Source organism: Felis catus, chromosome D4 (genome assembly GCF_018350175.1).
Source record: "Felis catus isolate Fca126 chromosome D4, F.catus_Fca126_mat1.0, whole genome shotgun sequence".
NCBI lineage: Eukaryota > Metazoa > Chordata > Mammalia > Carnivora > Felidae > Felis > Felis catus.
The window spans coordinates 60,367,303-60,384,770 of NC_058380.1; the positions used below are offsets into that span (position 1 = coordinate 60,367,303).

The 17,468-nt window shown below is 38.7% G+C and overlaps 1 protein-coding gene and 1 long non-coding RNA gene across 6 annotated transcripts in view; one reads left to right on the forward strand and one right to left on the reverse strand.

The window, feature by feature from the left end:
* Positions 1–17,468, forward strand: part of LOC111557512 — a 36,396-nt gene that overhangs the window by 539 nt on the left and 18,389 nt on the right. The window contains exon 2 of the long non-coding RNA XR_002737575.2: positions 267–351. This is a non-coding gene — a long non-coding RNA (uncharacterized LOC111557512). The remainder of the gene's footprint in view (positions 1–266; positions 352–17,468) is intronic.
* HEMGN (hemogen) overlaps positions 4,387–17,468 on the reverse strand; it is a 45,739-nt gene continuing 32,657 nt past the window's right edge. For 4 of the 5 annotated variants that reach the window (XM_019816218.3, XM_045043025.1, XM_019816217.3 and 1 more), the window contains 4 exons: positions 15,216–15,341; positions 13,370–13,463; positions 7,882–9,095; positions 4,387–5,050 (listed from right to left, as the gene is read on the reverse strand). In XM_019816218.3, the coding sequence (XP_019671777.2) occupies positions 4,944–5,050; positions 7,882–9,095; positions 13,370–13,463; positions 15,216–15,294 (1,494 nt within the window). In that variant the 5' untranslated portion in view covers positions 15,295–15,341 and the 3' untranslated portion in view covers positions 4,387–4,943. Of the gene's footprint in view, positions 5,051–7,881; positions 9,096–13,369; positions 13,464–15,215; positions 15,342–17,468 lie in introns of those variants that run through there. The other variant, XM_045043026.1, reaches the window with a different exon arrangement.

Below are 17,468 nucleotides of genomic sequence, written 5' to 3' on the forward strand. Positions count from 1 at the left end.
CCCGGGTCCCGGCCTCCGTTGACTTTAGCGGATCCGCTGCGATTCCCCGCCAGTCAGCGACTCCGCGTTCCATTGCTTGCCAGTGGGGACATTCGATGACGATTTATGCACTAAGATGTCTCTCTCGAATTTTTAAAGAAAAAGGATGGATATATGCAGTTACCACATTAGCATAATTATCGGATGTTGGGAAATGTTAGAAATTCTTGCGTGGTAGGAATACACAGATGATTATTTATACTTATGTATATTCAATTTTTCCACAGTAAAAACGATGTATTGTCAGCAAGGAACCCCAAGTAAACCTTATTTAAAGTCTAATGGATGGGGAGCCTCACACTGGAATAGGGGGTAAGTGGGGGAGTTTTTTGTGTGCTCCATACTTTGCGGGACTTGAAGCGAGAATGAAATTGAGGGTCAATATGCCATGTACATAGAAGAGATTGTAATCTTTGTTTCTGGACAGCTCTGAAAAGGGCCAAATAGAATCGTATTTTCATCCCATGCGATGACCAGTTATCCTTGTAACGATACTATCCTTTTACCTACTTACTTGTAACGTCATCTCTCACCTATATCGTTTCTCTGCATATGTAATTCTGTATATGGGCTTTTTATCCTGTTTGTGGTGGGGAGAATAAATGGCTTGCAATATAAAATATTCAAAAGCATGCAAATCCACAGGTTTAAAATTTTTTTTTCAACGTTTATTTATTTTGGGGACAGAGAGAGACAGAGCATGAATGGGGGAGGGGCAGAGAGAGAGGGAGACACAGAATCGGAAACAGGCTCCAGGCTCTGAGCCATCAGCCCAGAGCCTGACGCGGGGCTTGAACTCACGGACCGCGAGATCGTGACCTGGCTGAAGTCGGACGCTTAACCGACTGCGCCACCCAGGCGCCCCTCAAATCCACAGATTTTAAACGCACAACCATGAAAAGCTGTCGCTAAACCTTTTCATTTGTTATGGAGTAATAGATCACTAGCAGAAAATAACCAGCAGGAGCCAAAGATTGAAAGAGAAGGTTGTGGTTGAAAACACACACACACACACACACACACACACACACACACACACACACTTTAAAATTGATCACCTTCATAAATATGTCTTCTGTCGTCTGTCCATGAAAATTTGGAAAAGAATGCCCTTTATCTGTTTCCAGGGGAAATGCTGTTAATCTGTGTGTCTGCAGAAACAAGTTTGAGAACAATTAAAGCTATATACACTCTGTGAAACTGGCACCGTAATAGCTGTGTTTGCCACTAGATGGTGGTGTTGAAAGTGATAGTATTGCTTAATTTGTGGACAGACTAGTGTGAAAATGTATTTGCCCTCCTGACCTTAGATATCATTATCTAATGATAATCACGAAAAAAAAATGCATTACCAAGTGTGACAAGTACTGAGACGCAAAGCAGATTTGGAGACACTGATGTAGATTGCCACATTTAAATTTCAAAGGTAAAATTTTTTGTTCTGGAAAATAGGAATTTAAATATGTAACACTTTTATTATATGATTTGAGGTTTTTATTATCCTTTCTAGAGTTATATAAGATTATTTGTAATTTATAAGGCAACCTTCTGGGGTGCCTAGGTGTCCCAGTTGGTTAAACACCTGGTTCATGATTTTGGCTGAGGTCATGATCACAAGGTTTGTGAGTTTGAGCCCTCTGTCGGGCTCTAAACGGACAGTACGGAGTCTGCTTGGGATTCCCTCTCCCTCTCTGCCCCTCCCCACTCAAAATAAATAAATAAAAATAAAAACTTTATAAGGCAATCTTTTCTTTGGAGGTAAAATCTACAATCTGCCTTTAAAAAAACTAAATGCTGGGGCTCCTGGGTGGCTCCATTGGTTAAGCGTCTGACTTCAGGTCAGGTCATGATCTCATGGTTCGTGAGTTCAAGCCCCTCATTGGGCTCTGTGCTGACAGCTTGGAGCCTGGAGCCTGCTTCAGATTCTGTGATTCCCTCTATCTCTGCCCGTCCCCCGCTTGTACTCTGTCTCTGTCTCTCTCAAAAATAAGTAAAAACGTTAAAAAATTAAAAAAAAAACACTAAATGCTTCTAATACAGGTGGTCATGAGCCTACAGCCTACAGTTACAGAACACTTCCCCTTGCAATGGTTCTTAATCTTTCACTTGGATGAAGGATCCCTGAAAAACAATTAAAGCTTTGGGACTTCTCATGAGATCATTTTAGATTTAGTAGCATGTGTTTCATGGATTTTTAAGAACCACCATTGTACCTACCATGAGAGGAGGGTAGTACAAAGTGGGCTTAGATGGTTGCAAAACTTTTGATTCTGTGACCTCAACGTTTTAAGCCAAGAAGAAAACTGGAAAATATTTAGATGCACACTGGTGTTTGAATGAGAATAGTGAGAAAGCGGAGATTGTGTGTATACAGGGAGTGGGGTGAGAGGGCAAGTAGAAAGGGTCCTAAACGGTAAAAAGAGAAGATCCCTCTCCTTCTAACATTCTATATTCTTCATTCCATCTACTTTGTCATCTGTTTCACCTTTATGCCCCTGTGCATGGCACATATGCAAATCTCTTATGGTTCCTCTTAAATGCAACACTATTAGAACATGAAACTTCCATTTACCCTTTTCTAACTAATGTTGACCCACTCTGGCAGATGAAATTGAGACCAGATTTTCTAAGATTAGACCCAGCATGAAAAGTACTGAGGAAGTTAGATGTTACTTTAGGTGAGTACCCAGCCTCTCTGAGGTTATTCCTTCATCTATAAAACTGGAATGATAATCACTGCCCTGCCAATTTCATACACTCTTGAGCAAATCAGTGTATATCAAAGTATAAATTCTGAAGTGCCATCCAGATATAAAGGACTATTATATGGTTATTCTGCCCTCAATATGTCACTTGAGTAATATAATGGAGTATGAGTAATCATTTTATGATGCATACACCCCAAGAGGAAAAAAATGTAATGTTTGTGGGGGGAATGTGTGCAAACAGGAAGGAAAGAGCATTGTACCCTCCCCATACACTAGTGGTCCTCAACTGTAGCTGCACAAGGTTCACCTAAATATTCTAAATGCAATGTCATATCTGAGATTGGATCCTGAAGCCGAAAAAGGACATTAGCACAAAAACTAATGAAATCCAAATAATGGTAATGTCACCTGTCTTAATTTCTTAAGTTTTGATAAATGGACCATGGTTATAGAACATGTTAACATTAGGATAAACTGGGTGAGAGGTATACAGAAACTTCTGTACTATCTTTACAAATTTTCTTTAATTTCTAAAATTATTCCTCAAAGAATATTTGAAACAACAACAACAAAAAATAAACTAAAAAATTAACATACCTATGCCTGGATGTCGTCCTAGGCAGGTAAATCAGAATCCCTGGGGAGGCACAGCTGTAATTTTTAAATCTACCTCAGTGGTTCTAATATATCCTGAGTGTTAAGAACCTCTGTTCTTAAAAAAAAAAAAAAAAAAAAAAAAAAAAAAAAGAACCTCTGTTCTACACTACGAATGCTTGAGGGACTGGGATTCTGTCTTGTTCTTCACTGTATAGCCTAGAACCTAGCACAGTGCCTATGTGCCTATAGTGCTTATGCAATTGTGCCCTTGCTAAACTAAACCTTTACTCACAGAAATCTCCTTTACTTTAGTCTTCTACAGAGGGAAAACTGCAAACAACCCCCCCCCCCCCAACCAAATCCCAGGGAGTTTTTCAGACATCTTCCCACCTGGAAGAGTTCCTATTCCTGCCCCCAGTCTCTTGTCATTTTCAGCTAATCGTGACCATTATCACCAGATAGATATTCTTAAAATACTGAAACTGCCACTCCATTGTTTGAAAGTCTTACTTAGTTCCCCATTACCTTACGTAATCTTTGGTATGGAAAATTCTGTTCACACTAATAATATGAGATTTTTAGCCTATTAGCCTGCTATTCCACATGGACCCTGCATTAACTGTAGTTTGCAAGTAGTTCTCTTGAATATGTCTCGAATTCACCCTTCTCTGTGTCACATACAATAATGCTGTGATCCTCACCTACAATACAAATCTTTTTCATCTTTTCATCTTTTGGAGATTTAATCTTTTCAGGTCACTCCAGCAAAAAAAAGGGGGGGGAGGGGAGTGTTTCCTCTATTCTATGTACTATTCAAATGACACTAGCCTTTCTTACTTTCTTTTGTAATTATATTCTGTTTTATTCCCCCGTAAAACTAGATTAAACCCCTGCTGGGTAAGGACTATATGCTATAGGTCTTCTAACCCTCACAGTGCTTACCACAATGCTGTCCACACGGTGAAGCATGTGATAATGATTTAATGTACTTTTTGCACAAATGCAATATTTAAAAAGGAAAAATAGAAAATCAAAATTCAAATACTTAAGTAAACTACATTTATTACTCATTACCTCAAAATACCTTTGAAGGAGTCCCAGAAGGATAAATTGTTAAAATTAACTTAAAAAGCCAACTAAAGCCTGAATAAAATGTTGATACTATTGTTACATTGATAATTGAACAAAGTTTACAAGAAAACTATTACTCCCCAAATTTTAAATGAACAGACAATATACTCTCTCTACTTTTGAGAATTAACCAAGGAAAAAAATAAATTAAAAAAATCAACCAAAGAAAAGTTTGTTCTTGAGGGTAAAAATCAGTTATTCAGCACCCCCCCCTTTCCCGTTTCTGTCTCTCTCCACCGCTATCCTTACCCCAAAATACATATACACACACACACACGCACAAACTAGCAGGATATCATCTACGTGGTAGAGCCTCAAAAAACACCTTAGTTCACTCTTTCAGCTGTAGTCTATATGTGGGAAAAAAACCACTTAAAACATTAATGAGTATTGTAGAGATACAATGTTTTGAGAATCACACGTATACTAAGATGTGTATTTTGTTGGACAGCTGATGGTTGAGCATCGTTAAAACAAAACATAACTATAGACGTCATTTTCTGGATGAATCTCTTGAGGAACATTTGGAATTGCTGGTATCTCTGGTTCCTCTGCTTTGGGTTTTTCTCTCATTTCTGTAAAATAAAATATGAAAATAGGTTAAATAAATGGTCAACTGGGACAATTGACTAGATTAAAAAACTCTACCTTACACCTTGCACAAAAGCAAATTTCAGATGAATTAAAGATTTAAATATTAAAATACCATAAATGTTGTATAAACAATAAAATTTTCTTATAATCTTAGGATTAGAAAGGCCTTTCTAAGCAGGAAACAGATCAGAAACCATAAAGGAAAAGAATGACAAGTTTGAATTACCAAAAATTAAAATTAAAATCTTGTCATGTAGGTGACAAAAACCACTATAAATAAATTTAAACCATAGACAACTGGAAATATATTTACAACTTATATGTAGGTAAAAGCTTAACTATTACATAGAGATTTTCTAAGTCAATCCAAAAAGATCAAATTTAAAATGGAACAGGAATTCAAACGGGCAATTCTCAAAAGAAAAAATTCAGGAGCGCCTGAGTGACCTGGTCAGTTGAGCGTTCAACTCTTGATTTCAGCTCAGGTCATGACCTCGCAGTTCATGAGATATTGCCCTGTGTCAGGCTCTGCGCTGACAGCATGGAGCCTGCTTGCAATTCTATCTCTCCCTCTCTCTCGGCTCCTCCCTGGCTCACGCGTGCATGCTCTCTCTCAAAACAAATAAATACACATTAAAAAAAATAATTTTAAAAAGAAAAAAATCCCCGTTCATGCTCTGTCTCTGTCTCAAAAATAAATAAACGTGAAAAAAAAATTAAAAAAGAAAAAGGGGTGCCTGGGTGGCTCAGTCAGTTAAGCGTCCGACTTCGGCTCAGGTCATGATCTCACGGTTTGAGAGTTCGAGCCCCGCTTCGGGCTCTGTGCTGACAGCTCAGAGCCTGGAGCCTGCTTCATATTCTGTGTCTCCCTCTCTCTGACCCTCCCTCGTTGATGCTCTGTCTCTCTCTGTCTCAAAAATAAATAAACGTTTAAAAAAATTTTTTTTAAAAATCAAATTTATAACAATCATGAAATTCAAATTCATAATAATACTAATGCCTAGAAGCAGTCATTATCAGAAAAGTGGAAATTAAAACAATTAGGTTGTTTGGGTTTTTTAAAACCTAACACATAGGAAAAGATTTTTTAAATGTAATCATGTGCAGTATTGGGGAAAAAGCACTTACATAAACTCTTGGTTTGTGTGGACTGCTAAAACATTTTGGGAGGCTCATTTGACAGAATGTATCCAAACATTAAATGTGGGTACCCTTTGGCCCAGCATTTCAATTTCTAGGGATTTATCCAATGGATATAATCAGACACTTAAGCTCCCAGTGCCTCAGTTTCCTTATCTATAAAATGGGGATAATATTATTTTTCTGGTAAGCTTTTTAACATTGAATAAAATAATTCACACAAAAGATTTTTGTGTGGCACAAAAGATTTTTGTGTGGCACATAGAAAGTGCCAAATAAATGTTAGTTCCAATGATGTTCACTGAACATTGTTATAATAGTAAAACTCGGCAGTAACCTAAATGTTCATCATTTCAGAGACTGGTTGGATAAATTATTGTACATATAACACAATACCATACAATTGTTACAAAAGATGTCATTAAGATGGCCGTGATATATATTGCATGTGAAAAAATGCAGCTTACACAGAATAGAATGTATTATACTATGTCATTTGTTAAAACAAAGGAAAACAACCTCCAGGATGGGGATCAGAGATAGGAGATGGTATCATGGGGGATTTACTCTATATTCACTTATATATTGCTTTAATTTATCATAATGAACATTTATAATTCATTACTATGAGCCTTTTCTAATCAGTAAAAAGGTATATACTTCCATTTGTTTGGCCAGACAAAACCCCAAACAAGAAAAGCATGAATTAATTGCCCACATTAACCTTGGCAGGAATGAAACTGCTCGAACCGAGCCCTGTGTGGATAAGAAGTGCTCCTCCAACAGGGGCTCCCGTCAGCCCAGGCAGTGCTTCACGTGGCTGCTTTTTACTCTAATGTTTTCACCCTTGAAAACCTGGACCCACTGGAACCCAACTAACCCCATGTCTCTGTTGTAGTTATCTTTTAGGAAAGAGCTTATTTGTTTATAAGCTACCAGAAGGATTTCTTGAGAAAAGGATATGGTCTGCTAGACTCAGGCCACTTCATATACTGTCTATGGTTTTGTACAAAGAGAATCAAGGTTCTCAGTTATATCCCTGAGGCAAAGGCCAAATTGAAGAAAGGTCACATTATTTTAAAAGTGTCATGCTTAGGAGAATGCTTTTCAGGAACAAATACTGAGATAGAAAGGGTTTTTGGCAAACCTGATAAATCCTACAAAAACAAGTTCCCTTTGTAACAGGATCATATCTTGTACCTTTATAACCCCATTGGCACCTTGTACCATGACTTCCTTTAGTTTGCTGGTACATTTTAATTCTCAAGAAAAACTTTATTCATCAAGCTTTCTTGTTAATTTAAACTTAATCGTTCTTTAAAATATTTTGCACATAATTCATCCTATATTGGGTTTATTTCATTTCACTGGCTAAAGTTTCCCAGAATGGATACTCTGTCAAGTACCTGGTATACACACTTGTATTGCCAATTATTTTAATTCTTTGTAAATGTGCCAAACAAGCCCTGGTTGAATGAAAAACATTTTTTACTTGAAATCAGCTAATGACATGAATGATACCCTTGCGATAACAGGGGATATCCTAAATTGTGAAAGAAGGCTATAAATCATCACTCTGAGGGATATGGATACCTATGTTGGTGCTCTAATTATAAATGGGGAATCCTATTAAGTGGCAGTTTCAATGACTTGTCCCAAAAACCATCCCTACCTTGAGGAAAAGTATAAACATCCTTAGCATCCTCCTGGTGTGCTTTAGGATCCTGGCCTTGGGGCCCATCTGTTTCTTGGTAGGGCTCTGGAAAGCATTCTTGAGGTACATCCTTATTTTTATATGTGTTGGTGGAGAGGTCCTCAGGCCCAGGTGTTTCTTGGTATATTTCAGGCGCATAGTCTTCAGACCCAGGTGTTTCTTGGTATATTTCAGGCGAAGAGTCTTCAGACTCAGGTGTTTCTTGGTATATTTCAGGTGGATATTCTCCAGCAGCAGGCATTTCTTGGATTGTCTTATGAGAGGGTGCTTTAGGCACAGCAATTTCTTTATACGTTTCATGAGAGAAGTGTTCGGGTTCAACTGTTTCTTGGTGTGTTTTTGTAGAAAGGTCTTTAGGCACAGCTATTTCTTCTGTTTTAGGCAAGAAGCCTTCAGTCTCAGCAATTCCTTGATCTGGTTCAGAATTGTATTCCTCAGGTTCAGCTCTTTTCTGGTATGTTTCATGAGCATAGCCTTTAGGCACATCTGGTTTGGTGAATGCTTCGGGAGAGCATCCTTCCAGGTTAGCTATGTCTTCAGTTTTAGAAGGAAGGACTTTGACTACAGCTGTTTCTTGGCGCAGTTTAGGAGCGAGATCTTCAGGTTCAGCCATTCTGAAAGGATGGCCTTGAAGTACAGCTATTTCTTGGCACATGTTAGGAGAGAGGTCTTCAGGTTTAGTCATATCAGGGCACATTCTGGAAGAATTGTTTTGAAGTATGGCTGTTTCTTGGCACGTTTTAGAAGAGAGGGCTTCAGGTTCAGCCATATCAGGGCACATTTTGGAAGGATGGCCTTGAAGTACAGCTGTTTCTTGGCATATTTTAGGAGAGAGGACTTCAGGGTCAGCCATATCTTGGCATGTTTCAGAAGAGTGGTTTTGTATTGCTGTTTCTTGTATCTCGGAAGAATTCGCCTGATGTATAATGCTTTCTTGATCCATTGCAAAAATTTGTTTCTCAGGCACAACTTTTTTGGGAGAGGCTACCAGATAGAGTGCTTCAGTTATAGCCCTAGGCGGTTCAAGTTCTTTCTCCATAGGTGCTAATGCTTTCTCCCTCATGTCCTTTTTAAATTGTGACTGAGGCTCCACCTTCAGGTCTGTGTTTTGTTGTCTCTTTCTGCCTCTTTTATTTCCTTTTCCTATCCTTGGCCTCTTGCATTTTTTCTCTCTGTGAAAGATCAGAATTAGTGTCAGCAATGGGCCTACAGGATTCAAATAAATGCTTAGTAATAACAGCCGCTGGTCTTCCAGCTGCCTTGTTGCATGACCATGAAAAAAATCACTTAATCTCTCTAGGCCTCAACCTCCTTGTTTGTAAAATGAAGGAGCCAGTGCTAGTTGTCAGGAGAGGAGATGTCCCGCTGGGACTTTTTGTCTCTTGACGCCTTGCTCACAAGGAACCTTCTTGGTGAGTGTAGAGAGTATGTGTGTTTGAGAGCATATACTTAAAGATTGGTTATGGAGAACATATAATTGATGTTATAAATTAGTAGATTGGCACTGTGGTTTATACAGTGGCCTGTCTGGGTTTAGCGTGTGTGAGTTAGTCCCACTATGCCCTGGGTAAACTGATACAATTGCATTTCTGGATCTGCAATCCAGGCACAGCTCGTTGTCTGCACAGCCTGCAGACGGAAGATGTATATCTAATTGCTTATCTAATTCAGTGTCTTGTGTAGAGAATGCTAAAGAGCAGCAATACATGTCAAATGAGACGTTCTGTGAGCTGGGTCAAAAGCTTCAAAAACATCTCTTGAGGTAACGAAGCCTGGTGGAAAGGTACGAGTGGCCATTTTATACCTACTCCAAATGAACAGCTAGATTAAGGATCTAAAAGATAAAAGGATATGCATGGAAATTTCGGCCAATGACAACTCGTTAGGTACTGCAACTATAACCAAATACAGATGGCTAATACAGATGGGCTGGTGGTGGGGAGGAAAAGGTACTAAAAATAAACATTTCATCCTTCTTCTAAACCTATTGAAATTCTGTTCCATGCTACCTGCTCCACAGAGCCTCCTCTTGCCAACCACGGGGCTGAAATGCTCTCCTTGCTCAGGATTTATTGTGAGGGCCATGCTTTTAGGTGAGGAACATGAGCTGCCTCATACCGTTGTTACTTGTGGAGAAATATTCTTGTAGTAAATATTCTTATTTCTGTTAGCAAACGAGATAAAACTCGTGCTTTTCTATCTTCGCAGTGCTCGTAAGTCCTTGCGCACTTAAATGTATACCCTATTCTGCCTTTATGTTTGAAATTTCCAAAATTAAAGTTTTTTAAAGACTGCCTCCCTAAAACCAGTTTGAAATCAATATTAAAAAGGTAAACATGTAATAAGACAGTCAAAAATTAATATTAAAAATAATATACAAGAAAATGTTATGTAAAAATGATGGAAAGGCACCTCACCATTTTAAAGTATAATTCCAACTAACAAAGGTAACAGGATAAATTATAAAGTCCTTATTGTCAGATTTTTAAAAGATGGTATATGTGACTTTTTCAGGAAACACTTATTTTATTCTAATATTGAATACTAAATAACTTGTCACATAGATCACTGTATGAGGGAATCTGAGTAATGTTCCATGTTCTTCCTGGTAGTTTTTCAAAAGATGCATATATATCTATGTGGTCTAAAATTTAATCTGAACTCTGTCACTGATCAGCTATGTGATCATGGGTAAGTCACTCAAACTCTCTATGCCTTGGTTTCTTCACAGGCATAATGGAGTAAATGGTATCTGTCCAACCTCATGCGGTCGTTGTAAGAATTGCATACAATAACTTAGAGGAATGAGTTATTCAAATATAAATTAGTATTCGTATTAATATAGGAAACACTTATAGTGCTTCCTATGTGCCAGGCACTGTTTTAAGTAATTTGCTTATTCTGTTATCTCATATAATCTTCACCTCAACTTATGAGGTAGATACTATTATTATCTCCACTTTGCAGATGACAAAACAGACACACGTTCTTGTCCAAAGTCAAATGGCTAGAAGTGAGGGAGCCACGCTTCAAATGTAGTGGTCATTCTGGCTTTAACAGCCAAGGCTCTTAACCATTACACTCTGCTGCTTCTCTCTGGAACCACTTAGGTTTCGCTGTGTGGTATGTTGTGTAAGAATAGCCCTCAGCTCAGTCGGTTAAGCGTCCGACTTCAGGTCAGGTCATGATCTCGCGGTCCGTGAGTTTGAGCCCCACGTCGGGCTCTGTGCTGACAGCTCAGAGCCTGGAGCCTGGAGCCTGCTTCGGATTCTGTGTCTCCCTCTCTCTCTGCCCCTCCCCCACTCACGCCCTGTCTCTCTCTGTCTCTCAAAAATAAATAAATGTTAAAAAAAAAAAAAAAAAAAAGAGGATAGCCCTCAGTAGCACAGAGATATGTCCTAAGAGCATGGCCAGCCAGCTGCCAAGAGGCTCCCCAAGGTGTCCTCTACTTCAGTGACTTTTTCAGCCTTGCTCCCCCCACCCAGCAAGCCCAGAAATCCAATTGGATCAGCACACTGAGACCAGCTCCATTTATCTGGGACAGAACTCATCAATCAGCTGAAAATGGCTGATATATAAACCTAAAAACCAATTTTTAAGTGAACAGTGAGAAATGCAAAGTCACACAGCAGAGGATGCTTGCACTAACAGATGAATGTACTCTTTCTCTGTAGCAGGTATTTGAGAAGCCAAATAATGATCAGAAGGTTGCCCGGAGAGTATGGAATTAGGGAATATAAGGATATTCTTCAACAGAGTCACTTGCCACAGGACTCGAGTACAGAAGTTTCTGCTGTAACACAATATATGCATTCCTGAAAAACCTCACTTTCAGCAAAATCCTACACTAAAAGTGCAGTGCTTATGAGGGAAAATAGAGTTAAAGCAAACAACTCAAATCTTGTGCAACTTTCTAACACTAACAAAAATAATAATTGGTACTGGGGGAGATATCTTGAGTAGTCCAGATAGGCAGCTTACTATGAGAAGGCTGCCTGGGGGATAGCAAAAATACACAAAAGCAACATTTTAAACGCAGGCTTTCAGCTGCTGAGATCCCGTAAATGCTGGTGGTGCTCTGAGCCAGCTGCCATTGGGTTGGGCCCAGGAGGAAGTGCAGCCTACTCGTGGAGAGCTATGGGGGGCTGGTGGTGTCCTCTGGGGAGGGAGCCCTGGATGTGGGCTGAAAAGGACCCTGCTTATGCAGCAGCCAAGCTGAAGGCTTTTCCCTTTCCTGCTGAAGGTTTTAACTGTATTCCTTTTTGATTAGGAAAAATCATGGACCAATACAGCTTCTACATTACACTGACATCATTCTCCTATTTACCAATCATTTGTGAGTTGACTGGTGCTATAGAAACATGTGTTATAGCAGAACAGAAGATTCTCAGTCCCCAGGGGGGATTGGTGCCCTTTCTTAAGAAAAGTGCTAAAACATCTATATTGTATGTTTTTTTTAATGTATATCTATTTTATCTTTGCCACCAAAAGAAACATTTTTCGCAACAATGAAGAAATGCAAATATAACTCCTAATCTAATAATAATATAATAATTATTATTATTAAAAGAGTGCTTAGATCAATGGTTCTCAACTGGGGGCAATTTTGCCCCTTAGTGCCCCACACCAAGAGACACTTGACAATGTCTGGAGATATTTTTGGTTGCCACAAAGCAGGTGGGAGGCGTGCTACTGGTCTCTAGATGCCAGAGATGCTGCTAAACATCTACAATGCACACAACAGCCTCCCACATAAAGAATTATCCTATCCACAACATCAATAGTACCCAGGTTGAGAAACCCAGGCTTAGACGGGCTCCTTGGGCTCCCCTTTTCTATCTCCAAGCACCTCCTCTGTTTTCATAGTCATATTTTAAACGGATGCAGTTAGATGCTGTCTCACTTATAATCATGGTCTTGTACTCTCTCCCTAAGATTATATACAAGTGACTTTGCTTGGAGATTTAAAAACTCCTAAACTCTCCTGTCACTTATTTACACAAAGTGTTTTGGTTTGCTCCATGGAGAGTTAATCGTACTCATTCAATTAGTATTTTACTAATAGAAAGCTTGGAAAACTAGCCAGGAGCTCTCCTCAAAGGTATCTCCTGCTCCCGACAAGATGCTTCTATGTTTATATTACCAGAGTAGTAGAAAGAACACCAGGCCTCTCTACAATGGAATTCAACTGCCTGGCGCTTTAATTTAAAAAGAACAGGGATAAAATTCTATTCCCACCACTTCACTAGCTGTGTGATTTTAGGCAAGAGATTGAACCTTTTGGAGATTTGGCTTCTTTTTTTTTCTTTTTGTATAATAGGAATACCAGCCTCTGATTCATGGAATTGTTGGATAAAATATAGTGTGTAAAAGCACTCAGCACTACTTGACCCATAGCATATACTTGACAAATAGCCATTCCTCTTTCCCTGCAATGATACCATACCCAAATTGCCATTGTGAAGTTTGCTTCTCTTGTGCTTCCTCTTTTCTTTTCCTGAGTTGTTCTCTGTTTCGCAGATTCCAAGTTCCAATGATTTCTGTAGGATCAAGATGGAAGTTATAGGAGATAGTGATCAATTGTGGCATTTATCAGCAAGAGTCCTATGGCAAGGTGGAGACCCCCCCCCCACCCCATCCTGGGTGTCTGTTCTTCTCCTTGCTTTTGAAGGACAAGGACCACATTTTATTCATCCTTATGCCTCCAAAGAATGCCTAGGAGCAAACGCTCAGTAAGCATTTTTAAATGAAAGGGTCAGTTTTTATACATATGTGTTCTATCAACCCATTAGTTTCTTCAAAATAATTTTACATATTGCACAAACATAAAAGAAAAAAATCAGCCGTGTTCTGCCATCCTTAACATTATAACCTGTTTTCATTTTATTTCTCATATCCATCTAGTCTCCATATTACACAAAGTTGTAATGATAGCATACCATAATTCTATCATTTATTAACCTAACATCATGTCAGAAATATTTTCTATGGCATAGTCCTCATAATTATAACTTTAAGCAAGTTGATGTATTCCCACTTGCCCAGTCATTCCACATGTATTGGTTGTTGCCAATTTTATGGGCTGTTGGGTTTTTTTTGTCACGGTAGCTCAAACTATAATAATATTCATGCATACAGTTTTTTTCCTTTTGAGTTTTTTCCTTAGGATGATGTCTCTCCAAGCTCTTTGGGAAGTTATTGTCAAAAGAAAGGTTCTGTTGCCATCTGAGTTTGTGAAAAGTTAATGGGTCTTCTTAGAGCCTGTAAAGTGATGACAAACTTGCATGGAGGGCCCCAAAAGACAGAGCATGCTCCTTGGGCCATAGCAGCTTTTGTTCTTAAGACAGAAGTTCTTAATGATAAATTTGGATTTGGGGGATATTATATGTCTATTTTTATCGATGTCTAATTAATTTACCATTTCCTTCAATTATGAATGTAGGTGACAAACCACAGAAATTTTTGTGCAGTAAGTGACTTTGTCACCGAAAGAAATCACAGATTTTTTCCACATCACATTACAGTTGTTGCAGACACCTAAAAACACAATTTATTTGAGATGATATATTTGATTTGATACAATGCTGTTAGATTCACCATTACTATAATCTTGTTATGTAATGTGTCTATAAATAAACATATATATTACTGTATCACAGTTTTTCATTTTAATAGCTGTATCTTACAATTGCTTCCTTTGGGATTTTATCTATTAATTTTATATATTTTAAATATTTATTATAAAAAGGTATCTATAGGTTCCTCAGAGTGCCAAAGGGATCCATGGCACAAAAAAATTTAAGAACTGTCTCAAGACCTAGGGTTCTGCAAAACATTTTGAGAAAGGCTGCTTTAGGATAGACCCAAAACTAAGATTAGGAAGTCAAGAGAATAAGCACTATTAAAGATCTGACAATAGGTAGACCAGATCTCTTTCCAAAAAATTATACCAAATTTACCCTACCATAGAAGTATAGGGGTATAATGGTTGTTTTACCTCAACCGTTCAGTACTGGGTATTTTAACATTATCTTTCACTTAAATATATTATCAAGAATTTATTATGTCCTTGTGTTTCTCTGCTTATTAGAATCTTAATGTATTAGAAGTCACCTCAGAAGGTTATACAGCCCCAATCCTTCCCATCTAAGGTTATATGAACATACTCAATTATGTGCTTTTTGGGGGCCAGATCCATAAAAATTAGGAAAATAATCACAGCCCAGTTCTTCCCAACTGTCACTAAGACATCTTAGTGGCCAGCAGAGACCTCTTAAGATCTCTTTCATTACCTGGAACATGGTTCTCTTCTTGATGAGGACCAGGTGTCTGAGGGAGCGTCGAGCGAGATTGGTCCTTTCCCAAATCCATCTTGCTGTTAACTCTTCCTGCTATGTGGTCTGACTTCCACAAACAGCCTTTTTAAAAATATCAAAGCAACTAACAGTTAAAACACACACACACGCACACACGAGTTTGTCACTTTACTTCCCGCCTAAAAGTTTTATCTGGTTGGACCACAGCTGCTGACTACTTCTACTTTCTTTATCACACTGCACAGGTGTGAGTAGGGGCATGGTTGGTCCTACTATCTTCATCCTGTAGTATAGTTGCTAGTTATACAGGGAGCCCCACGGCCACAGCCTGGCATCGTGCAGCCTCCGGTACAGCAGTCATTTATTTCTGTCTGCCAAGAAGTGCCTGAGTCTGATGGTCCTTTTTCCAGATGGAAATGGCATAGTGTAGAAAGTGCCCTAGCTGTAAGACCTAACCATTCCATGTCCTAGAATAAGTCACCTCCCCATTCTGTGGCTCTTTCCTCATTTGCAAAGTAGGTAAATAATTCCTGACTTGCCCACCTCACAGAGTTCTTGCGAAAAAGTGAAAATCATGAATGTGAAAATTATGAAGCTATGAAATTAACCTTACGTTATTTTCCTGCATGTGGCACTATTACCTTAATCTGTTGCAAAATAAATTTCACACGTGTATATGCTGTGAAATTTAGATAATAGACCCAAGGAACCAAATTAGGAATTCAAAGCAAATTTGAACCCTTTTCTGCTCACCTGATCATTCACAAGTGCCTCAAGATGACTAGTGAAATCCACTGTTACTCATCCAGGGAAGGGCAAAAAGAATTTCTTAATGAAAATATGACCATGTTATGTCACAGAAATTAAGTTGAAACCAAAGGAATTACCCCATCCCCAGTTGGTTACCCCATTTGAGAAGGTAAGGAAGCACAGAGGACTATGGCTGTTCAAGTAGGGAAGGACCACTGAACACACCCTGCTATGAGCAGCCTTTCTGAGAGATGCAGGAGCAGCAGTATTCTAGAGTCATAGATTGGATTGAAGAGAGTTTGAATTCCAAAGTTGCTTAGTTCGGCAAGTTAGATAGTCTAGGGGCCACTTTACCAATCTACAGCATGGGGACAGTATTGGTATCTATCTTGTGGTGTTGTTGGGGTGATTAAATCAAATGGTCTGTATAAAACATTTTATATATGCCTGGAATATTGAACTTGCTTAACAAGTATTAGCTGCTTTTATTAATAATAAAATACAGTAACCAGATTTTGCTAAACCAAGTCATAGTTTTAAATGTGCTAAAGAAACTCAGGAAATCTGAAAAGAATCCTTTATAAAGAGAAAAACTTTAAAAAGTGAATATGTGCCCCCTACTTCTCTAGACTCTTAAGGCATTAGAAGTGAAAGGGCCCTCGGGGCACCTGTGGCTCAGTCGGTTGAGCATCCAACTTCAGCTCAGGTCAGGATCTCACGGTTCGTGAGTTCGAGCCTGGCGTCAGGCTCTGTGCTGACAGCTCAGAACCTGAAGCCTGCTTTGGATTCTGTGTCTCCCTCTCCCTGCCCCTCCCCTGCTCACCCTGTCTCTCTCTCTCTCTCTCTCTCAAAAATAAACATTAAAAAAAGAAGTGGAAGGGGCCCAAAACCATCTAGTTCCTTCCCCCCACTTTATATATAGATAAATTGAGAGTCAAGGAGAGGAATGATTTGCCTGCCCCAAATTGTCTTACATTGTGCTGACAGCACCTCTCACTGATTATAAGACAGGCCATCTTTTCAGGTTTGATCTTGGCTGGGTATGAAAATGTATGTGTAGTGTGAACGTATGAGAGAAGTGAGCTTTTCAAACACACTGTTAAGTATTGAGAATTATATAACAAACACCCACGTACCCAGCACTCAAACTTAATGTGGTTTTCAGTCACCATATCCTAACACTTTGAGTTTCTCAGTTCTCCAGCCTTTCCCATAAGAAAAGATCTAAAATCTCTGATAACCTCAGGGAGTCTCTATTCAAAGGATTCCTAGAGGGAATGGAAGGTGTTGTCTGTAATTCGTCTCTCCATAACTTTTGGATTTTCAGATACAGGGTTTAAAGAAATCAAATACAAATTAAAGTAATTTTGAAAATTATAAAATAGTAGTGTTTTATCATTTAAACTGGCATTAAATTTTTTTTAATGTTTATTTATTTTTGAGAGAGAGAGAGAGCAGGGGAGGAGCAGAGAGAGGGAG